The sequence below is a fragment of the Nicotiana tabacum genome, chromosome 4 (assembly GCF_000715075.1).
Source record: "Nicotiana tabacum cultivar K326 chromosome 4, ASM71507v2, whole genome shotgun sequence".
Lineage (NCBI taxonomy): Eukaryota > Viridiplantae > Streptophyta > Magnoliopsida > Solanales > Solanaceae > Nicotiana > Nicotiana tabacum.
The window spans coordinates 55,355,521-55,380,341 of record NC_134083.1 but is presented as its reverse complement, the minus strand read 5'-3'; the positions used below and the strand labels follow the sequence as shown (position 1 = coordinate 55,380,341).

Genomic DNA, 24,821 nt, shown 5'->3' with positions numbered 1-24,821 from the left:
CCTTTGTCACTACAAGTGACCAGGTCCAACTTGTCGCAGACAAATGATCTTGATGATCATAAATAAAAAATAAAATAAAAATATGTTCTACATACAGCAGTTGATCTGGTCTAAGATCTAATACAGATAGTAAAGTTAGAAATGAATTCACAGTTGTCTTCTTCAGTCAGCAGTCTTTGCTCCAGTATTTGTATTGACAAGACTCTACAGAAATCACCAGGCATGTATAATGTTGTTCCATTGTCATTCAGCGAATCATGGTTTGCCTTTGGTGAGCAAATGGTTCGGCAGGGTTTGCCTTTGGTGCAGGTTTTGCAACTTCAGGAGTCCCAAATACATTCCAAAATCTGAGAGTTTCATCTCCAGCTGCAGATGCAACTGTGCAGCCATCTGGACTCTGCAAAACCGATAAACAAGAAAATAAATACCTTTGTAAAACAGCTCTTTTTTTTAGCCTTTTCCTTTCAAGGTGAGGCCACTGACTGCACAAAAAATGTGTACAAAAAGATCATGAGAATTTACCTGAGCCATGAAAAGTACTCTTGAGGTGTGACCAGTAAGCTCAGCTACCTTTACCATAGAAGGGTATTTCCAAAGAGTGAGCTGATTCTGAGTGAAACCATGAGAACTTAGCAGCTCTCGTTCGTTCTTGTTCCATATAAGGGAACAAACCTGCGATCCTGTATCAACAGAATTCAAGCAAGCACCAGTGTGTGTTCCAGAACTTAATACACCTGTCACTTCCACCACCACCCGATGCTAATAAGTTACCCTGAAAAGGACACCAAGCTAAGGCTTTAACAGCAGCTGTATGATCTTCAAGCCTGTGAAGCCACTGCGTTGTAGAGTTTGAAGAAGCCATTGATCTGTCCCATATGTGGAGACAGTTGTCATTTCCGCCGCTAGCTAATTGCTGGCCTGAAGCTGACCATTTTAGACCACAGACTTCTTGATCATGGCCTTGGTAAGTGTCAACAATAGGTGATCTTATTCTCACATCATTGTTTATGATTTGACCATCCATTCCACCTGTTGTCAAAATGTGATTGTTCCAATCTAGAGCACCAACTCGGGATCGGTGACCACCTTTCAAAGTTCTCAACTGTACCAACAAATGAAAGCATAAATATCAACATCAAGAATATTAGGTATAAACAGTAAAAACACAAGATTTAAAGGAACATACGAGTCGATTTGCTGTAGTATCCCAAAGCTGAACTTCAGAATTGTTAAGACCAACAGCAATATGTCGACCATCAGGAGCCCATTTAATACTCGTAACAGGGCCATTTTCCTCATCAACAGTGACCAGCTCTGAAGTAGCACCATCGGATGCATCCCACAGATATACAGTGCTGCCAAGAGCAATAGAAAGAACATTGCTGCTGCCCCAGTCTAACAAATTCAAATAGTAATCATCCATAATATCTGGAGCATCCAATGTCTTCTCACAGGTCTGCATATAAGAAAATTGAAAGAAACCTTTAAAAACTTGTCATACAAGAAGTAAACAGGAAAAAATGTTATCTTTGGTGCAGATTATGTTTCCAACCTGAGGAATGTGTCGACGGGGTTTTGCAGATTTGGATTGTTGAACAGAGGAGGCATACTCATTAGGAATTGCCTCAACAGGAGTGGGTGGTTTGTTCTTGAACGCCAGAATGCGAGACCTGTTCATATTGAAGGTTTCTGCAAGCTGCTTCCTGTATGCCTCTCTGGAGGGAGAGCTGACAGCTGGGTTTTCCTTACCTTTCTTTCCGGCCTCTGTCAGCATGTAATGTGCATAGTCGAAATCCATCGCTGATCGATTTGGAATAAACCTATCCAACTGTTACACAAAACAAGAAAAAAGCATTTGGTGAGATATTCATGTTTTCATCTAAAAGAAATGAAAAAAAAAAGAGCTTGTGACTTTCAACCCCACCCTACCCCACCCCCCAAAAGAAAGAGGGCACAATCAATCAAGCTAAACAATGCTCGAATGGTCTATCCAAAGGGGGATCGGGGACTTGAATTTTATGGATTCTAGGACAGTGATCTTAAGTGCTAGTAACTTGTTTTGAATTGAATATTTTGTACATTTTTGGTGGATTTCCTACCTAACACATATACAGGAGTTAGGCCAAAGCTACTAGATTTTGAGGAACACATATCTTAAAGCCTACATCCGCCCCTGGGTCTGTCAGATTAAAAGGAAAAATGGCAAAGTAAAATGAAAACCCATCTCCTCTATTTTAAAAGATTTCCCTTTTACTAGAAAGTTGAATTCTTGACATACCCATCTAATTACACAAATCGGAACAATTAATTAATAACTATTAGAAAGAATGGTTAGAGGTGAGTAGACATACATTTTCACGAGAATTTCTACGTTGAAGAAGTTGTTCCTGTAGAGGGCAACGTGATTGTTTCTTATTTGATGAGGCTGAGTATGATCCTGCATCCATTTCGTTAGCACAAAAATACAAAGACAAAAACAAAACTAAGAAAGACAGAAGCTGTGATAATCTTGTGTTGCGTTGTGAATCAGAAAACTTGATTGACAAAGCCTGCAAAACTAAAATCAGGTTATACACTAACAAATTCAAATAAAAAAATTATTATACAATAATAAAGCAGACTATATTATATAATAGAATTGAAGAGAATGAGATCGCTTGCTGGTTGCTTGAGAAACTTAGAGAGAGAGAGAGAGAGAGTTGATTGATGAGTCTCTCTTCAGTTGATTAATGGGTATATATATGTGCGTATTGGATTTGTTTTTTCTATTGAAAAATACTTTGTTCTTGTCGGCACCACAAGGATTAATCTAGGGTTTGCATAACCAGTGTAAAAACCCCTTCCAACGGCTATGTCCCAGAAGATAGCCGTTGTAATTTTTGTTTGGACTAAATTGCCTATCAACAGAAATAGTACTTTTCATATAATCTTAGGGGCACTTTGGGTAATGACATCTAGTTTTTCTTTCTGCCCTCTAATAGTGTAATGCACCCTCCTCTTGAATCTATGTTTAATAATTAATCACATTGCGACACCCAAGGCCAACGCAGACAATGTCAATAGTGGACTGAGTTGCTACATATGGTATTAAAGTCATTCCGCGTAACCTTGAACGATGGCAGGGCAAACTTCGAATTCCACATCGACAAAATACGGGAGATATGTTGGGCATATAAGTAAATAAACCTTAAATCCTAATGACACGTTTTAAAATCGTAGGGGCCTAAGCTCAAAGCGAACAATGTCACTATTAGGTCGGGTTGTAACATACACTTGTGTGGCCAATCTATCATAGGATTTCCCAAGCTAAGATTATAAATATTCTTGTGTTGGACGTATAATTTATTGGTTGCAGTAATCAGGGGCGGAGGCAGAGTATCGAATGCGGGTTCGACCGAATCCAGTAGTGTTTGTTCAAACAATGTATTTGTCTTAAGAAATTTATTGGATATGTAAAACTTATTAATTTAGAACCCAGTAACTTGAAAGGATTACAATCCCGAACCCATAAGGTCCAAATCTTGGCTCCGCCTCTGGCAGTAATAGATGGTATTTACTTATCGTGTACTTCAATGCCATTTTATGGTGTTGGCCGTTGGGTTAATAATGTGAGTAGTAAAGGGTGCACAAATAATAACAAAAGACACTTTTAAAAGTGCCACAATGCATTCCAACTTACGATCTGGAAGTTCCACTGTGGAAATTTACACAAATAGAAATGAAGATAAAATTTCACAGTGCAGAGAAACTAATCTTAACTCCTACTATTATTTTTAATACTTATACTTATTGCTAATAAATATGAGTTCAAGTTGATCATCTAATCGTCAATTGATATTGATATGTTCCGTAGATGTGCCTTATTATACTTTGAGTTTTTTTCATCTTTATTTTTATTTTAGAATGAGATTCGTCAACGTGTTTCAATATTTGATTGCTCATAAAATGAAAGAGCAATTTGTCAAATATATTATACGCTAGTTTTAGTGAGATCGGCGTTATTTATTTACCTCTACATTACTTTAACTTGTGGGTCTTTTGCTCGTTGCTACAGCAATAAGACAACCATTTAATCAGGTGATGGGGGCATCAAATCTTTTAGCAAATTACTCTAGACACTACACTCTATTGGATATTTGGAGTGTTTTTACCTTACTTTACTTTTTATTTTAACTATATAATCATTCAATATAGTTAAAAATTGAGTATTTTAACTTTACTTTACACTATTGAAAGTGTTCTTTGTTTGGATAGTGTACGGGCAGTTGTTCGGTCACTTGGTAATTATCAGCACTAACACTAGAGGTAGCACAAACTAGAGAAGCGCGCTCTTCAATGTTGTTAGATGGTAAAGATGTATGAATCTTTTCTCCCCTTCTCTTAGTTCATGCTGATATTTTAGGATAGACTCCTCCCCTTTATTTCCTCTAAACTAACTGAATTATGATTGTTATGCTGCATATGCAATCCTTACCAGATATAAACTCTTTGATAAGTTCCTTGGTAGTAATATAGTAAATTATATTTTATTTAAATAGGTCATGCAATATGCAAAGGGAATATATGAATTTTATAGCAGGTTGTCTAAGGCATGGTCTTTATCCTCACTTTTCTGTTTTTCCATATTGGTAAAGAATATTATTATGGGTTTCTATGGTCTCTGTAGTATGTGCTTTTCTGTTTTCTTGAGAGTCAAAAAATAGGATGAATCCCTTTTAGGGTCTCCTCAGCAGGCAAAAGAACCATCTTCCTTTTGCCTTATGTGACCAGTTGTATTGGATAAGTTATTCAATAACACGTTTTGCACAACAACCTTCCAATAACATATATAAAGGACCTCATGAGTTTGAAGTTTGAACCAATTCTTAACCTTCAGGCTACGTGTTGAAAATCGAAGGTATGTGATAAACTTATTACTTTGAGTTTGAGTCGGGATTAGTTTTAGTTGATGGGATGTGCACAACATTACAGTACTTTTAGAAATGAAATATGAAGTTTGTGCACGTCTCAATAGCACGCAAGTGGTCACTGGCGCTTCTCATCATAACCTCGCATCAACTGTGAGCACCATCCACTTCCAATCAAGAGGTTGTGAGTTCGAGTCACCCAAGAGTTAGGTGGGAAGTTCTTGGAGGAAGGGAGCCGGGGGTATATCGAAAACAGCCTCTCTACCCAAGAGGGAGCCGAGGGTCTATCGGAAACATGAGCCTCTCTACCCCAAGGTAGGGGTAAGGTCTGCGCACACTACCCTCCCCAGATCCAACTAGTAAAATTATACTGGGTTATTGTTGTTGTTGCTGCTTCCGCTGCCACTTTAGTTTTTCATTTAACTTTCAAATCGATGTCTCAAAAAAGTACTATTCATTAAAATTTTTTTGGGTAAACTATCTTACAACATGTTTAAACCAATCAATGCTTAGTCAAAATCTTTCAAAAATGCAGCACCTTTCTATATCTTCCTATATCTGTGGATCTGCCACTAGGGTTAAGTTTTTATCCTACTTGATGGATCATAATTCTCTTGATTATTATTTTGTTGACTTTTGAAATGCAATAACAGATGACTTGCCCTTTCTATCCTTTGTTTCGCATTGATCATCCTAGATTTAGCTTGGTATGTGTATACGGTCGAAATAGATTTTGCCCTTCATATGTCTGATCGAGTTCGAAAGATAATCGATCGAAGTAAGACCTCGAGATGGGTTCCGAAGATGGTACAAACAAGCTTCGAACCCGAAGGGCCGATCAATGTCGTCTCAAGATAGGGTCCATTCGGGAGGTGAAATATCACGAATGGTTAGCCAATATAGTTATAGTGCCTAAAAAGGGAACAAACTTAGAATGTGTGTGGATTATAAGGATTTGAACAAATCATGCCCCAAAGACTCCTTTCCGCTGCCCAACATCGATCGCATAATCGATGCCACGGCCGGCCATGAGATTCTCACTTTTCTCGATGCCTATTCCGGGTATAATCAAATCCAGATGAACCCGGAGGACCAGAAAAAGATTTCATTTGTCACCAACTATGGAATGTATTATTATAATATGATGCCCTTCGGGCTAAAAAATGCAGGGGCTACTTACCAACCCCTAGTAAATAAAATATTCGAAGAACAAATAGGTAAATCAATGGAAGTTTATATTGATGACATGCTAGTTAAGTCCCTGCGCGCAGAGGACTATTTGACCCATTTACAGGAAACATTCAAGATTTTGAGGAAATACAACATGAAGCTCAACCCCGAAAAATGTATTTTCGGGGTCGGTTCGGGAAAATTCCTCGGCTTCATGGTGTCAAATCGGGGAATCGAGATTAACCCCGATAAAATCTAGGCTATTGAAGACATCACCATCGTGGACAGCATGAAAGCTGTACAGAGGCGAACGGGACTGATTGCAGCTTTAGACCGATTCATTTCGAGATCTTCAGATCAAAGTCACAAATTTTTCTCTCTACTCAAAAGGAAGAACAATTTGGCTTGGACCCCGAAATGCCAACATGAATTAGAGGAACTAAAACGATATCTATCGAGCCCACCACTACTTCATACTCCAAAAACAGACGAAAAACTTTGCTTGTACTTGGCAGTATCGGAAATTGCAGTAAACGGTGTCCTAGTTCGAGAAGAGCAAGGTACGCAATTTTTCATTTATTATATAAGTCGGACCTTAGGAGAAGCAAAAACTAGATATCCGCACCTAGAAAAATTAGCACTGGCACTAATAAACACCTCTAGAAAGTTAAGACCATACTTTCAGTGTTACCCCATATGCATATTAACAACTTACCCGCTTCGTAATTTTTTGCACAAACCCGAACTATCAGGCCGATTGGCCAAATGGGCCATCGAACTCAGTGAGTACGATATCGAATATCAACTTCGTTCGGCCATCAAGTCTCAAATTTTAGTAGACTTCGTGGCTGATTTCACGCCAACCCTCGTACCCCAAGTCGAAAAAGAACTCCTGTTGAAATCGGGTACGTCATCGAGGGTATGGACCCTTTTTACAGACGGGGCTTCGAACGTGAAGGGGTCCGGGCTAGGCATAGTTTTAAAGCCACCCACGGGTAACACTATTAGGAAATCTATTAAAACTACCAGGTTGACTAACAACAAGGTCGAGTATGAGGCCATGATTGCAGGTCTCGAGCTAGCTAAAAACTTGGGAGCAGAAGTCATTGAAGTCAAGTGTGACTCTTTGCTGGTAGTAAATCAAGTAAACAAAACCTTCTAAGTTCGAGAAGATAGAATGCAAAGGTATTTGGACAAACTACATGTCACTTTGCACTATTTTAAACAATGTACTTTACAGTATATTCCACGAGAGCAAAACAGCGAGGCTGATGCACTTGCGAACTTGGGATCATCGGTCGAGGAAGGTGAGTTGAGCTCGGGGACTGTCGTTCAACTCTCGAGATTCGTGATCGAAGAAGGTCATGCCGAGATAAATTCTACGAGCTTAACCTAGGATTGGAGAAATAAGTATATTGGATATTTAAAGAATGGAAAGTACCCATCGGACCCTAAAGATTCAAGGGCTCTACGAACCAAAGTTGCTCGATTCACGTTGGCTTCGGATGGAACGCTATACCGAAGGACATTCGATGGACCATTGGCAGTATGCTTAGGTCCAGGAGATACCGATTACATCCTACGTAAAGTGCACGAGGGTACTTGTAGGAATCATTCCGGTGCCGATTCATTAGTCCGAAAAATAATCAGGGTAGGGTAATATTGGATCGATATGGGCAAAGATGCAAAGGAATTTGTTCGAAAATGTGACAAATGTCAAAAGTTTGCACCAATGATCCATCAACCCAGAGAGAAACTTTATTCAGTCATATCCCCATGGCCATTTATTAAATGGGGAATGGATATCGTCGGCCCTCTGCCATCGACCCCAGGTAAAGCTAAATTTATTTTGTGTATGAATAACTATTTCTCTAAATAGGATGAAGCATAGGCGTTCGAGAAAGTAAGAGAGAAAGAGGTTATAGACTTTATCTGGGATAATATCGTATGTCGATTCGGGATATCCGCCGAAATAGTGTGTGACAATGGGAAACAATTTGTTGGCAGCAAAGTGACGAAATTCTTCGAAGACCACAAAATAAGAAGAATATTATCAACACCGTATCACCCCAGTGGGAACGGACAAGCTGAATCAACAAACAAAACTATCATTCAAAACCTAAAAAAGAGGCTGAACGACGCTAAAGGAAAATGGAGAGAAATCCTACCCAATGTCCTTTGGGCATATCGAACAACATCAAAATCTAGTACGGGGGCAACCCCGTTCTCCTTAGTATATGGCTCTGAAGCCTTGATACCAGTCGAAGTCGACGAACCCAGTGCCAGATTTCGATACACAATAGAAGAATCAAATAGCGAGGCTATGAACACTAGCCTCGAATTATCGGACAAAAAACGAGAAGATGCTCTCGTCCAATTGGCCGTCCAAAAACAACGAATCAAAAGATACTATAATCGAAGAATCAAGCTCCGCCATTTTAAGCCCGGGGACTTAGTGCTAAGGAAAGTCACCCTCAATACCCGAAATCCAAACGAAGGAAAACTAAGACCGAACTAAGGCTGTCCAACGGGACAGGACGTTCCGTCTCGCGTCCCGTCCCGTCCCGTCCCGCTTAATTTTAAACAGGATGGGCCCATGTTAAACGGGACACGGTATTGGACGGGATGGCCATTTCGTCCCGTTTATCCCGTCCCATTTCATCCCGTCCCGTCCCGTCCCGCGTCCCTTTTTTTTGAATTATAGCCGTTGGGCAACGGTTATAATTACAAAAATAGTCATTCCTAACGGCCAAAAACGGCCATATTTGCCTCCCCCTCCCAAACTTTTAATATAATTTCTAAGTTTATTAAATTACACTTTGGCCCTATTTTCTACTATAAATACCCCAATCCTTCTTCATTATTTCCCACAAAAATAAATCATTCTCTCTCAAATTTCTTATATTCTATCTATATTATTCTCTCAATTTTCTCACAATTAAGTGATAAGTTTCAAGTATTTGGACAAATTTTTGGAGCAACTTTCAAGCTTCAAATTAATTCTTCAAGTATTTGGAGCAATATTTTGGGCAATTTCTTCAAGTTTCAATATTTAATCACGGTGCACACGTTCCATCTCCTAATTTTAATATATATTTTTTGCGCATTATTTTAGTGCTTAATTTTTGTATTTCATTTGTGTTTTTAATTTTTGTGTTAAATTTTAAATTTAATTTCGTATTTAAATTATGGCACCTAAAAATGTATTTCGCGTATTTAAAAAAACTAGTAAAAAAAGTAGTAAAGGTGAAAGTAGTAGTAATCCTAATCCTAGTCCTAATCCTAGCCCTTCTCCTATAATTAGAAAACATATAGATGAAATGACTCATGTTGATGAAACTTCATTTTTCCAACCCCCCGCATGTTATAATATTAATTTCGAAGAACAACTAGATCATGAAACTTTACAAAGACAATTTGGCAACGATATTTTTATTAAGGACGAAGAAAATGAGGAAGAAGAATTAGATGAAACACCCACTAGTCCCGCAACACAAGCTCCAACTCAGAGTCAATCTCAGTCTGGAGCTTTACCCCCTGTACCTCCTGTAAGGGGTAAGCCTAAGGGTGAACGTTCCAAAACATCACTTGTATGGAAATTTTTTAAACATGATAAAGTCAATCAATGTGCTACATGTGAAATATGTAAGCAACGATTTGCGCACACCAAAAGTGGTGGGACGGGGGGTTTATCTAGGCACTTAGGTAGGTACCACAAAGCTTTATGGATACAAGCTAAAATAGAAGCCGGACAAATACCGGATCCTAGCAACGGTACTAGCACTCCAAGTGGATCTAGCGGAGGTTCTAATTTTTTACAACAACAGCTTGACCTTGCTTCTGGTACTATTTTACGCCCCTATAACAAAGATAGAGATCGTGAGAACTTAGCAAAAATGGTGGGTGTCTGTGGCTTACCTTTTACTTTTTCTTCTCACCCTGCTTTTGTGCATTATATACAAGAAACTTATAATCCTGCTTTTCAAGGTTTTCCTAAGACTACAGTTAGAAATGATATTTTTAAATTTCAAACCGAATATCTTCAGTATATTCGTTGTGTATTTTTCACTTAGATTGTAAAGTGTCTATCACATCTGATATAGATCGTAGTCCTAATAGTTGTGATTATTTTACTGTTACATGTCATTGGGTTGATCATCACTTGAACATGCAAAAACGTATTATTGGTTATAAATTTGTTGATTCAAAACACACTGGAGCATATATTGCAACTAGTGTTCTACAAATACTTGATTTTTATGGACTCATTGATAAAGTTTTAACTATCACCTTAGATAATGCTTCTGCTAACACAACTGCAGCAACTAGCTTAAGAACTAGACTTTGTCCAATTAATCTGGTAATTTTTCATGTTAGATGTGCATGCCATATTTTTAACTTGGTTGTAAAAGATGGTATTAATTTATTTTCTGATACTTGTAGTAAAGTACAACATGCTTGCGGCTATATTTTTCGTGCTAATAAAGCGAGTAGAATTCATGAATTTGCTCAACAATGTGCTAGTGCTAACCTTCCATATAGAAAAGTTCCAAAAGATGTTTGTACTAGGTGGAATTCTACTTATGAAATGCTTAAAGTTGCTTATGATTATCGGGTGCCTATACAAAAGGTATTTAATATGCATAATGGTATCCCCGCTGATCAAATTGTTAATTCTGATTGGGATCAGATCAAAGAGCTTACTAAATTTTTAGAAAATTTTTATTATGCTACAAAATAATTTTCTGGTATATATTATCCTACTATTACACAAATATTATGGTATATTTGTGGAATTTCTGTTGTATTTGGTAAGTATAAAACTAATCCAACTTATGCACCGTCCATTAATGAAATGATTACAAAATTTAAAAAGTATTTTTTTTCTATTCCCCAAGTTTATTTAATTTCTACTATATTTAACCCATCTTTAAAATTAAGAGGTGCAAAGGGACTTGTTCGTAAAATTTATAAGAATTTAGCAATTCAAGAAAATAAAAAACCATCTCTCGAAGAATGCCAGGCTAACATATATTCTTATGTTAGATCAATGTTTGATAAATATAAATCTATGAAAACAACAAGTGGTGAAACTGCTCCTTCTACTTCTAAGTCTAGAGTAGAAGTTCTATGGGAAGATATGGATGATATAACAGGTTTTGATTCCTCTATTGATGATGAACTTGATTCTTATCTTAATCAAGGATTGAAAAGTATTAAAGACGAAGAAGGCAACGAACAACTTTTGGCATGGTGGAGGGAGCGTGGCAAGGCTTTTCCAACACTTTCCATAATGACCCGAGATATCCTTGCTATTCAAGCATCATCAGTAGCATCGGAGAGTGCTTTTAGCGCGGCAAGATTTCAAATCGGAGATCATAGACATTCATTAGCGGAGGACAGCCTAGAGATTTCCGTATTATTCAGAGATTGGATTAATTCAGAAAGAAGAAATCTTGGTTTTGAAAAATTAACCACTAGGGAAGAAGAAGAATACAATGAGATACTTAGCACTGGGAGCGATGACGGCATGGAACTCATGGAACATCAATCAACATTGCCAATTCCAGAACAATGTCCGAGAGAAATTATAGATAAGTTACAACGAAGTTATATAGGAGCTTACAAATATTAGTATGATAATTTGTAATTGGCTATTAAGAGGCCTAGTTTAAACAGAACCCTTCCTAAAAGGTGGCTGCGTAGATTAGGTGCTCTTCAAAAAAATTATATTTGTATGTGAGATTTGAAAGTTCTATTAATAAAATAAAAGGCTCTAAGCGTTGAATTTGTTTTATGAATTGTCTTACACTCTTACTTAGTTACTTAATTGATTGAAATTATATTAAATAAATTATAACTCTATTATATATTTATAATTGCTAGAATATTTTTATTACAAGTCTTTTGTTTTAATATTTTATAATTCTTTACTTAGTTTCCTAATTTTCGTTTAATTTTTAAGTTTATTAAATAAGTCAAAAAACTAGATGTTGCAAACCTTAAAAACTTAGTCATTGTCAAAAGAATATCCGTTGCCAAACTCAATGCTTAAATAATTTTTTTTTAAAAACGGCACTTAAGGCCCGCGAACCCGCCCCGTCCCGTCCCATCCTGTTTGTTAGCGGGAAGGGATGGGCCTATCGTCCGTCCCGTCCTGTCCCATCCCGTTTATTAGCGGGACGGGATGGGCCTACCGTTTCATCCCATTTGTCCCGGCCTGTTTCGTCCCATCCCGCCATCGTCCTGGCTAAATGTCGTCCCGTCCTGTCCCGTTAATTTTGTCACGTCCCGTTGGACAGCCATAGACCGAACTGGGAAGGACCATATCAGGTTCTCGAAAACGTCGAAAAGGGATCATACAAGCTCGACATTATAAACGGCAAACAATTATCAAGCAATTGGAATGCGTCGCATCTAAAACGATACTACTGCTAAGGTACGACCCTCCCATATTCGTTTATATTTCAAAACTAACCCCTGCAGAAGTCCGATCAGGAGCTAAGATGGATCCTTCAATACGAAGCCTTAGGTCTGAAAGCACGCGTTGCACTCTTTTTTTCTTAGACCGGTTTTATCCCAAATGGGTTTTTCGGCAAGGTTTTTAATGAGGCAACCATTGATCGTGCTAACTTAGAACAATTCAACAATATCCGAGGCCTCTTTACAATCAACCTCGAATATTGGGGGGCATTGCGGCAACCCCTCAAACATGTCGAGCTCGATGCAAGAAAGTTACTTCATAAAAATAGGGTTCCGATAGGAAAACTTATAAGAGCCAAATGGTCAAAACGAACCATGCTCATGTAGATGGCCCGAGCCCTAACACAAAACACGAACATATGTATAATGACTTACAAAGAAAACTTTCTTTACCCACATTTTATATCCAAGAAAGATTTCCTCAATTTCGAGATTTATTATGCAAATACGCTTAAGGGCCAACCACTACCCCTTAAATCGATGGTTGCCAACCGAAAATCAACGAAGCCTACGGGCTACTTTTATTTAGAGTTTGAGCAAGCACTCACTCGACCATTACGCCTACAGACAACATTATTTCGAGTTCGAATCATTCACTCGACTACTAAACCTACAGGCTACTTTTATTTCGAGTTCGAGCAAGCATTCACTCGTCCATTACGCCTACGGGTTACATTATTTAGAGATCAAATCATTCACTCGACTACTAAGCCTACGGGCTACTCTTATTTCGAGTTCGAGCAAGCACTCACTCGACCATTACGCCTACAGGCTACATTATTTCGACTTCGAAACATTCACTCGACTACTACGCCTACGGGCTACATTACTTCGAGTTCGAAACGTTTACTTGACCACTACGCCTACGGGCTACATTACTTCGAGTTCGAAACATTCACTCGACCACTACGCCTACGGGCTACATTGCTTCGAGTTCTAAACATTCACTCGACCACTACGCCTACGGACTACATTACTTCGAGTTCAAAACATTCACTCGACTACTATGCCTACGGGCTACATAACTTCGAGTTCAAAACATACACTCGAATACTAAGCCTACGAGCTACTTTTATTTCGAGTTCGAGAAAATACTCACTCTGTCATAAAGGCTACGAAGTCCGAATTCGATGAAATTGCCTAAATCCTTATGAAAGCATTCTCAAGACATGAACGAAATCTTCACAAGGCGAGAAAGCGGAAGCAAGTCAATAAAAGAAAAAAGAAATTTGTATATATATATACAAAAATTGTTTACATGACTAATTGCAACATAGAAACTAAAGGCTAAGCTTCTGGGTTATCACCGGGAGCGGTCTCTTCTCCACTAAGATCCCCCCCTCCCCATTCTCAGACCCGCTCTTATGGCCATCATCATCGTCATCGTCATCGTCACCATCAGAAGCCAAGGCTTCAGCATCAACTTCAAGTTCTTTGCCCCTTTTTATCTCTTCAGTGAGGCCTTGAGCATGGATCTCCTCGAGGGTCTCCCTCCGAGATTGGCACTTAGCAAGTTCAGCGACCCAATGTGCTCGAGTATCGGCGGTCTCGGTTGCCTCTCTTGCTTGGACCTGGGCAGCTTCAGCATCGGCCCGATAGACGGCTACGAGTGTATCCGCATCGGCCTTTGCCTTTTCGGCGTCAGATTCGGCCTTGGCAAGAACAGAGGCCAACCAAGCCTCAAGCTCCTCTATTCCTCTTACTTGGACCGAGATTTTCTCCTTCATTTTTTGAAGTTGGTTTTTGGCCGATGACAATTGGGCTCGAGCAGTTTCTTTCTCTGCAGCAAAGCGGTCCATTCCTTCTTTCCACTTCAAAGACTCCGCTCTTATCACATCAACTTCTTCACGGAGTTTTCCAATCATCTCGATTTTCTGCTGTAGCTGTGAGACCGAAAGATTAGCCATCATTCTGGTATCAAGTCCATAGGCTTTTAAAAGCATTATTACCTGCTCGGATAGATCGATCTAATCTTGGTGAGCCCTGTCCAACTCAGCTTGGAGGTCTTTTATTTCCTCTCTCATTTGGCCCAAAAGGAGCTTTAAGGAGTTCCTCTCCTCCGTAACCTGCTAAAGCTCGGCCTCGTATCGACGCAGCTTGGTTCGGGACCAAGAACATGATTCTCGATGAACTGCCATGGCCTGCAAAGAAAGAAGAAACGAAGTCAGAAAAAAAGGCAAACTTAAAGGTAACGCCATATGATTTAAGGCCTACCTGATTCAAAGCTTGCTGCACTCTGTAAAAAAGATCTAATGGATCACTTGAACGGACAGTATCTTCGACGCTGATAAACAGGTCACGAAAAGTATCCTCTCCATCATGAGGCCTATCTAGTTCGAGAGACCCTAAATCTTGGGCTTCCCGAATCGCCCCTGCAAAAAAGGCAGGGAAGGTGGGCGAGCCTTCGATTGCTACTGCCCCAAATGAGTTATCTGGGGCATTCTCTTCGGTTCGAAAAGATTCTGGAAGAACCCCTTCAGACATATCCCCCATCCATCAGCTTCGATGGGAAACATCTCTGATCTCCAGCAACTCGGGGACTCTACCCGAATCTCTCTGATATATCCTCAGTTCGAGGCGGAGCCTTATGAACCACCATTGATCCAGCTGCCTGTGGAACGTCGGTGATCTTCTTTGTTCAGGCCACCAGAGCAGACCCATCGTTCTCTTCATCATCCCTCAGACGCAGAACTGATTCTACGGTCAAAGGAATGGCATTCTTGTTCGGCTTACGAGCCGTCCTCTTCATCGGTTTTGGATCTTCGGGAACATAGGCCCTTTTCCTTTTATTTTCCTTCATCGTCTTTGGGACAGAGGCCAAAGTTTCTTCCTCGATGGACAAGGGCCTCAAAATCGCATCTTTCCCCAAACCTGCATATGGAAAATTTTATTAATATTTGGAAGGCATCTCGTTCGAATTATCAAAGAGTACAAGAAAGGGGCTTACTGTGATTTTTGGCCTCCCACCGACCCTTTGACAAATCACGCCATGAGCACTCGGCATATGTGGAGGTCGAAACAAGAGCTCGTACCCAGTTTTTAAGATCGGGAACTGCTCCGGGCATCTAGGGAACAGCTGCATCACAAAAAGAAGAGTATCGATAAGAAAAGAGATGAAAGAACAAAATAGAAGGAAGTAACAGTAGGATCACACTTACATTTCATATTCCACTCCTCGAGAAAGGGCATCTTTTCGGTCGGAATCATGTCTGAAGTCCTCACTCGAACGAACCTGCCCATCCAGCCCTGATCCATGTCCTCGTCAATGCTCGAGAACAGAGCCTTGGTAGCCCGACGCTGAAGTTTTATTAACCCTCCTCGAAAAAGTCGAGGATGGTACAATCGGATAAGATGGTCGAGGGTGAACGGCATCCCCTCGGTTTTGTTCACAAAGTATCGAATCAAGATAACGTTCTGCCAAAAAGAAGGATGGACCTGGACTAGGATTATTTAGTATTGACGACAGAAATCAATAATAATGGAATCGAGGGAATCTAACGTGAAAGGGTAAGTATACACATTCAAAAACCCTTTCACATAAGTGATGATATCTTCGTCAGAAGTAGGAATTATTACTTCTTTTTTTATCCCAATTGCCATCTTTCTTTAGTTGTTTGAGGTGCTTCTCGGTTATCGAACACATGTACCTCAATATTAACTCACATCGGCCAGGGACTGATGAGACTTTATCGACCTTAAAATAATAAGTGAGAACACATGCCCCGGGAACGCACTCCTCAGGCCGTGGTTCTGCCGGTGTCTCATCGGCGGCACACTATGAAGATGAAGCCTTCTCTTTCTGAGGAATGGTTTGTGATGTTTTCTCCATTTTCGAATTCAAAGGTGAGGAATAGAAGAAAGTGACAAAGATTTGGTAAAATTGAAGAGGGGCTTTTTGCAAAGAGAAATCACAGATTTGCGGGTAAGCCAGAGAATACGAAAAGGGACTTGAGAAATTTGGGAGATTGAAGATGTAAAGGTGGTAAATGATAAAAGGAAGGGTTATTTATAGGTTTAAGCAATGGCGGTTCAGTATCAACGGTAGCCGACCACCGTCTAGCATGCATTAAATGCCTTGAAAGACTAAATCGACGGGACATCTATCACGTGCGTCATGATCGAGCCCGATGAAAACGTCAGTTTATAATCCGATCGAGCCGTTGAAAAATCATATCGTTTCTCACCACATTCTTCCTGAGAAACGAGGGGACTATCTGTATACGGTCGAAATAGATTTCGGCCTTCATGCGTCTGATCGAGTTCGAAAGATAATCGATCGAAGTAAGACCTCGAGATGGGTTCCGAAGATGGTACAAACAAGCTTCGAACCCGAAGGGCCGATCAATGTCGAGTTCGATATCATTATCAAGCTCGGATCCAAATCGAACTATAATGCAAAGTAAAGCTATCAAGCTTATGATCCAGAGACCGACCAATATTGACCCCGAATCAATTCGAGAGCTCGAGTCAGAATCGAGCTCAAGCCAAGATCGAGAGCTCGAGTCAAGATCGAAGCTCACAGACAAAAACCGTTGCAATCCCACTAGAGGAGAGAATCTTGGCAGAAATTGTGGAAAAGCTGGTTTATCATGGGTTTCCCACTGAGTATTTTTAATTATATTTAAAGCAAGATACCTCTACTATAAAGGGCATGGTTATCATTTCTGTAAAGGCAAATTTTTTCATGCTTACATTGTAATCAAAACACTATATTCTTCCATAGTAAAGAGTAGTTCTTTCAAGCTTGTTAAATTGATTCCACTTGTTTAGTCTTAAAATTCATCTTCTTTACAACCTAATCTATTTTGCATTCTTTGCAATCCATACTTATATTTCTATTTATCCTCACAATTTGTATTAAGTTGCGCCACATATCCTTATAACTACGTACAAATTCAACTTCATCCGTTTTTCGGGTGAACAATATGCTTTCTTATAAGATCTTCTTAGTTTTCTTTTCTTCCGGTGCCAAAGTGGAAGTATGTCCTATCAATTGCAGCTTCAGCTTTTGTATTTGTTGGACCACCAACAGGAACACGATTAATCTAATTGTTTTGTTCTTTGTCATTGGAAGCATTCCTAAGAATGTAATTGTAGACTTTATTCCGCAAATGAATGTATATTGTACGATGTGTTTTATGCTAATATTTAGTCAGGTTGATGGTTTTTCTTTCCTTTTTTTTGGGTTATCCTAATAAATAATATAAACAATCATGAAATTATCTTCGGCAAATAGCCAAATATATCCCTGTACTTTCGAAAATGGTCTAAGAATACCCTTCGTTATACTATTAGGTTATATATACCTTTCTCGTCATACTTTGGAACAAATATACCCTTATTTTGGATGGAGTGCCACGTGGCAGCACCAGATGAAAACGACCAATTTTTTTTAACCGATCCATTTTAAAAAACCCACCACCCGACCCGTTTTAAAATTCAGTTTTTTTAATTTTTTTAAAGCATATATTTTGTAAAAACTGGAAAATTTTTTTGTAAAAATTGGAAAAAAAGGAATTTGCAAAATATATATTTTTAAGTCTTTTCAGTTTTTTAAAGTATTATTTTTGTAAAAACTGAAAAAAGAATATTTTTTTGTAAAAACTGGAAAAAAAAGACTCTCCTAAAGCAGTGGACAACATATGCATTAATTTTAAAAAAAGGAAAATATTTTGCAAAGTCTTTTTATTTTTCAGTTTTTACAAAAAAAAAATTAAAAATGAAAAAACTGGAAAATATATATTTTGAAAATTCCTTTTTTTTCAGTTTTACAAAAAAAAAAAAAATAAAATTCTTTAAAAACTGAAATATATATATTTTGTAAAAACTGAAAAAAAGAAATTTGCAAAATATATATTTTTCAGTTTTTTTAGTTATTTAAAGTATTTTTTTGGTAAAAACTGAGAAAAAAAAAATTGTCAACCATTAGACCTCTTTTCTAAAATGATATCAACCATATGCCCGTGCAAAGTACGGGCACGGACTACCTAGTACTCGCATAAGCAAAAGTTGCTAGAAATTGTGGTAGTTGTTTGGGGACAGGGAAAATAGTAGACTCGATCAGGCTCGACGACCGGGATAAGCAAAACGAAATCTGAATTTGGCCGAAAAAGAAGCAAGTCTATCGATACCATGATCGATCAATATGGATAAAGAAGAATCTTTCTAAATCATTTCATATCAATGGGGCCTTCAAGCATCCGAAATACGTCGGGATTGAAAATAACATAGTGTTTCTCCTTTAGAAAAACAAACTTTTCTTTTTCAAGTTCTTTTTTCACAAAAAAGTCCCGCTCCGACCTTCTGACGAGTCATCTACTTAAAAGGATTATCCCCATTTAACAATTCTTAAAACAGATTTAGCATCCAAATACTACAAGCTCATAGGGTGTAAAAATAAAAAAGAAAGTATTGTATATTATGAAAGAGAAAAAGATGTCACGTCCAAAAAATGTTATGGACGAATTAACGGGTTTAAGAGCGAAATTCTCTTGTTCATTTTCTTAGACAAAGAAGTGTTCTTGTCGTACGTACGTGTACATGAACAAAAGCACTCCGATAAATAACTATAAATAACGTATCAACATGAAAGTAATGAATAAAGTTCCAGATCGTCGAAATTCTCACAAAACCATGTAGCTGAATATGAGTAATCCCATCCAATGTGAAGGAAGTTAAACATTCTCAAATTCAGTTCAAAGAGATTGTGAAATCGAGAAGCGAATTTTAATCCAATTAACTATTGATAGGACTAAATTAGGGCGCTTCGTTAGGTGAATGTTTAATTTCCAAACAAATACATCTTTATGAGTTTCATTTACTTTCCTTTAATTCTGAGTGTGATCTTAATTATCTAATTGTATTATTTGCCACTGAGACCAACTTTAGGTGGTTAAGTTCCAAATACATTTGTTTAGGATGTTATAACACATTTGTAAACAAGTTTATACTATGTGTTATAAAATGCCAAAAATGCATAACCTGACCAAATGGAAATCATTTCTTCTTCCTAATCCAAACATTATGTTTCTTTTTAAGGATGATCTCAATCACTACTTTTATTATTATCATTATCATCTCAACTTGTAATCTAAATTAAAATAGAAAGGACAATAACGGGCAAGTTGCACGTTTGACCGGTCGGTCAAAAATAATTATATTTGTTAGTTAAATACATAAAAAATATATATATATATATATATATTATATATTAATATATAAAAATATATATATATATATATATATATATATTACCAACTATATTGTGTAGTTTTCCCTTTTAACAAAGCTAAGTCAATGAAAACTTTAGCACGGCCTCTTTTCTTCAGTAGACGGGCTTATTGGACACAAAAACATCTGGGCCCATTTATTCGGTGGTTTGGGCTCCGAAATCTCTAAGTAAGGCCCATATGGTATGGAATTAACTAAAAAGAAAAAGTTCAAAATTTGAATCTCCGCTCCAACGGTCACCTTTTCAAGTATATATATGCCCCTCACCTTTCTCATCCCTCTCATTCAGAAAACGCCCAAAAGTAGTACCTAGGCCAATCTTCAATCATTTCCAGTGACAATTCCAATGGATTTCCTCAGCCTCACAAGGAGAGAGCTTCAAGTTCTTTGTAAGAAGAACAAAATCCCAGCTAACATCACGAATGTCGCCATGGCTGATGCGCTCGCTTCTCTCGACACTGTAAGTATTTTAATCGAACATCGAAAATTAACATCACATCTGCGCTTGTGCTTAGTGGATTTTGATGAGTTCGTCTAAAATTAATGAAAATGAAGATAATTAGGGTTGCAAATTGCTTTTCGCATTGACAGCGAAAATAATGTTGTTTATTTTCAATTTAATTATTGAGCTTTAATATTTAAGATGTATTGAGCAGAACCGACGCAGACGATTCATATAGCTGACAAATAAAATTAGGATTGAGGACCTTAGTTAGATCCATTGATATTTGACCTATATAAATTAAACCTGTTGCCAGCGGGTATTTCGTGTGCATTGATCTTTGATATTTTTGTTGGAAACTCTGTATATAGATTCTGCTTTTTACGATTAATCATGCATGAAGGTTAAAAGTTCTTTTTTCCATTCCATTTATTGACTTGTCATCTCTGATTTAATGTAGAAACTGTTTTCTATAGCTGTTATTGCAAAGATTAAGTACACCTGCAGTGTTTTTTTTACACTATCAATGATTTTTAAACGTGTAATAGCCAATTTTACGAGACTAATTACTAAGTAGTACTTATCAAGAGATTTAACTATAATTACCTTATAAATAACCTGGTTATGTAAATATTTTTTTACACTGTCTGTTCATAAAAATTAAACTCATATTGCATATATGTCATTTTGATATAGTCTGTTAAGGATTATTTGCCAACTGCATTAGCGTCAAAACTACTTTTACTAAAATTTGCAAGATTTTCTTCTTCAAACATCAGTTATCCTACATCTGCTTATAACTATTTGCACAATTTTATATTAATGTTTTGCTTCCGGAGGAGAATTGAGCTTCATGCTTATGTGCAGGTCGATGGTATTGAGGAGTTCCTGAGTCCATGTGAATCCGAAACTGCAAACTCTTCATCCATGGCGTCTCCTGAAAAGTCGGAAAAAGTATCAGCGAGTGTACCTCGTACCTTGACTATGACACGCGGGAGAGCAAGAGGAACGACGGCCAAAGCCGTCAATGAAGCAAAGATTGAGATGGTTGAGACTCCTGCCTTGCCAACTACCAGAAGAAGAAGGGCTGCAGCAACTTCAGTTCGTTCAAAATTGGAAAGCTCGATGAAAGAATGTGAATCAGATGAGCACATTGGTGATCAGATTATGATGGAAAAGAAAGAGGTTTCGAAGACACCAGCAGCTGTGCATTCTAGCCGAAGAAGGGAAGTGAAGGCAAAGAGTTCAGTCAGCCAAGTGTATAGCACCCGTCGATCAACTAGGTTAGCTGGGAAAACTAGCTCTGAATCAATCACACAAGAGAACGAAAAATCGGGAACCATTACATATGATGCGTATTCGGAAGACGATGATGAAAATTCGGAGGTGGACTCTAAGCAGCATTCTAGTCATGAGAACGAAGATTTAGACAGAAATGGTAATATCTGAAACAATAAATTTCTTTTTCCCTTTTGTGATATACTTTGTTAAGATGCTGTTTTCTCTGAGTTCTGACTGCAGCCTTTCCACAGGTATTGATTTGAAAGAGGCAGAAGAGAGTTTGGATGTCAATAAAGATTCGGAGATTTTATCAGTTCAAGATTCAAATGTCTTGGTAGAAAATGTAATGGAAGTGGAAGTTGGTGTTCAAGAAGTAAGTGCCGGTAGCCTTGCAGTTGATGTCTTGAACGAAGAAGCAGAAAAGGACTTGGAGGTAGAAGTATCTTATCACAGCAACAACGGTATGTGTTATTCTCAGGGTATTACCATGACTTTCCATGCTTAAAATAGTTTTGGTTCTCTGGGGATATTGATATGTGATAAGTTCAGTTGCCTTCTTAGTACAAAAGAATGATGAGAATCAGTTTATCTGTTCATCCATGTATTCCTTTATAACAATTACTTGATTCGCTGTCACTGTTGTATATACTTCTCATTCTTCCCGTTAGTTCCCAACCAAGTACTCCTTGCTTTGCTGCCATTAAGGGAAATTAATTGTTGTAGGGCTTGAAGAAGTATATGCAAAAGAAGATAATGTACTTGAAAACGGGATACAAATGGTTTCTGTCGAAGAGGAATCTGGGGGTCTGCATTCTAAAATGACGGACGTTGAGCTCCTTGAAGATAGCGGTAGGGCTAAAGTAGTTATTTGTACTTCTCTTGTGACCTATTACATTTTTGTTAGACAGTTATCATCTTCATTTAGCACTTTATGACCCGATATCTCAATTTTGCAGTTGTTGATGCATTCAACTCTGAGAATGAGAATCAAATTGAGGCCATGAACGAAGTGAACGGAAACAAACAAATAGAAGGATCTGCTGCAAAGGAAGTGAATGATGGAGAGGCAGAAACAAAAGATGAAGATATTCAGAACAAAATCCAGGACTTGGGTCATGATGCAAAGACTAGGCTAGATTTCCCTGACGTGGCCTTGTCCAAGCAGTTGACCCAAGAAAATCAGCCCCACTGGGACGAAGTCTTTGATTTTGAGGAGGATAATGTTGCAGAGGAAAACCATGATGATGAGATATATGAATGTGAAGTGGATAACGGAACAGAATCTAATTCTGATGATTCAGGAGAAGGAGAATTGATGGGACAGAAGAAAGAGAAGGGGGAGACAAATGTTAGTGGAAGTCTTCAGTGTTCGAAAGATGTTTCAGAAGCTAATGTAGAACTTCCTGGAGACGAACTGATGGACAAATCTGAAGTTGACGATGATGAGGCTAATGTGGATAATACTGCTGTTGCTCCTCTTTTCCCCTTGGTTTCTCTTGTTCTCAATGCCAAATCAACGGGAGAAGTTGAAAGTTTTAATGCAGAAACTAACTTGAATTCTCTTGATATTGATTTGTCCGGGCAGTTAAACCGTGAGATGGAGGCTAAGGCGAGTGAAGGTCTTCATCTTCTGCAAGATGTTTCAGAAGCTAACATAGAATTTGCTGGAGAAGAACCCATAAAAGAATTTGAAGTTGATGATGCACAGACTGATGTGGATCCTGCTGCTCATCCCCCAGTGGCTTCACCTATACCTAATACTGCCTCAAAATCTGTCTCCACTTTGATACTGGAACCAGTGTATAATCTGTCTGCCTCGTCAACAATGAACGCGGTTCTCATCACTGAGACAAGCTGTTTGACACCAGTTAAGATATCTTCAAGTAAGACACCTATGAAGAAATCCATGAGCAAAGCATCAGCAGCGGCAAAAGTGGCTCAGATCCATGATGACAAGGAGAATATAGATAACAGTGGCAGAAAAGTCGTTCAGACAAAAGAGAAGTCGAAGAAAAACAAAAGCAATGCTGGCAATAACAGTAAGCAATCTTTGCAAGATTTAAGCTTGAGGCAGCTTACAAAAATGTTGAAGGAGATGCATATTTCAAAAGATCCTAAAATAATGGATAGCACTAACACTAAGGTGAGAGAAATCCCTGCTTCATTCTTTTATTTTCTTGAATCAGTCATACTTTTTCAGGTAGCCATTAAATGTTAAGAGAGTTATTCTAAAGTGTTTTTCATTCGCAGGTAGCAAGTTCAAGACCAGCTTTGCAGACACTTCCAGAAAACCGCTGAAACTGAGAAATGAGGCTTACAAGGCAAACCATTTTGCCATAGATTACATGAACTTGAGAGTGGAATGATATAATAGCCTTGCAAAACCTTCTTGGTTTGCCCATCAGAGATGTATCAAAATTGTGATCGCTCTTATTTATGCTTCCTTTTAGTTTATGAAAACTTATGAAGTTTCTTCTATAATGATCCACTTGATAGTAATTCTCTCTAGTTTGTCAATTAAGCTAGGTCTATTTCTGGAATAGTTGTGATCAACTTGCCTCACCAACAGCTTCTTGTTGGACATAGTAAATTGATGAAACTGAATAACCTAAATGTACTAACTGAACAGAAACATCAAACATGATCCCCACGAGAGGGATCTTTCATCTAGCATATTCCATATATTGGTAAAGGTGCTACAATTTTCTCAACTTGCCTCACCAACAGCTTCTTGTTGGACATAGTAAATTGGTGAAACTGAATAACCTAAATGTACCAACTGAACAGAAACATCAAACATGATCCCCACGAGAGGGATCTTTTGGGAAGAAAGGAAGAGGAAAAGCCAAAGGTTGTTTGGATCAATTTTTATGGTTTTATAGTCTTCGTTCGTGGGAGATCACTATTCATTCATTCTTCTAAGTATTGCAATGACATCTTAAGATTCTTCTTTTATTGGTTTAGATTTTGTTGCACTTGATTGTTTGATGTGCTCCAGAGTGTCAAATAAACAATATGAAATTTGGAAAATTAGTCATTCCATCGGCAAAATTCGTGGTGAGTACAAGTTCTTTTTTTCCATGAAATTTAGGAGTTTCAATCTCTCTATATTTTAGAGGGCTTATCAAATCATATCTTGGCCGTGTTAGTTGTTTCAACTTATCTATCTTCATTGTGTAATTCCCTGAAATCATTATCATCATCTTCAAAATATTACTCCTAAAGGGGATAGAATGGGTAGAGGTTATGTTTGGGAAGAAAGGAAGAGGAAAAACCAAAGGTTGTTTGGATCAATTTTCATGGTTTTG

The 24,821-nt window shown here is 38.1% G+C and overlaps 1 protein-coding gene and 1 pseudogene across 2 annotated transcripts; one reads left to right on the top strand and one right to left on the bottom strand.

Annotated features, from left to right (window-relative positions):
• Window positions 1-105: 105 nt before the first annotated feature.
• On the bottom strand, window positions 106-2,708 carry LOC107782883 (cell division cycle 20.2, cofactor of APC complex-like; annotated as a pseudogene). Its single transcript, XR_001647341.2, has 5 exons — window positions 2,352-2,708; window positions 1,553-1,828; window positions 1,187-1,456; window positions 523-1,102; window positions 106-397 (listed from the first exon to the last, which is right to left on the bottom strand). The product of XR_001647341.2 is annotated as a cell division cycle 20.2, cofactor of APC complex-like (transcript).
• A 17,355-nt stretch (window positions 2,709-20,063) lies between these two features.
• LOC107782882 (uncharacterized) lies at window positions 20,064-23,991 on the top strand. The gene is made up of 6 exons (XM_016603823.2): window positions 20,064-20,250; window positions 21,100-21,670; window positions 21,765-21,974; window positions 22,237-22,362; window positions 22,470-23,656; window positions 23,764-23,991. Exons 1-6 carry the CDS (start codon window positions 20,137-20,139, stop codon window positions 23,809-23,811), a joined length of 2,256 nt encoding a protein of 751 aa, XP_016459309.1. The 5' UTR covers window positions 20,064-20,136; the 3' UTR covers window positions 23,812-23,991.
• Window positions 23,992-24,821: the final 830 nt, after the last annotated feature.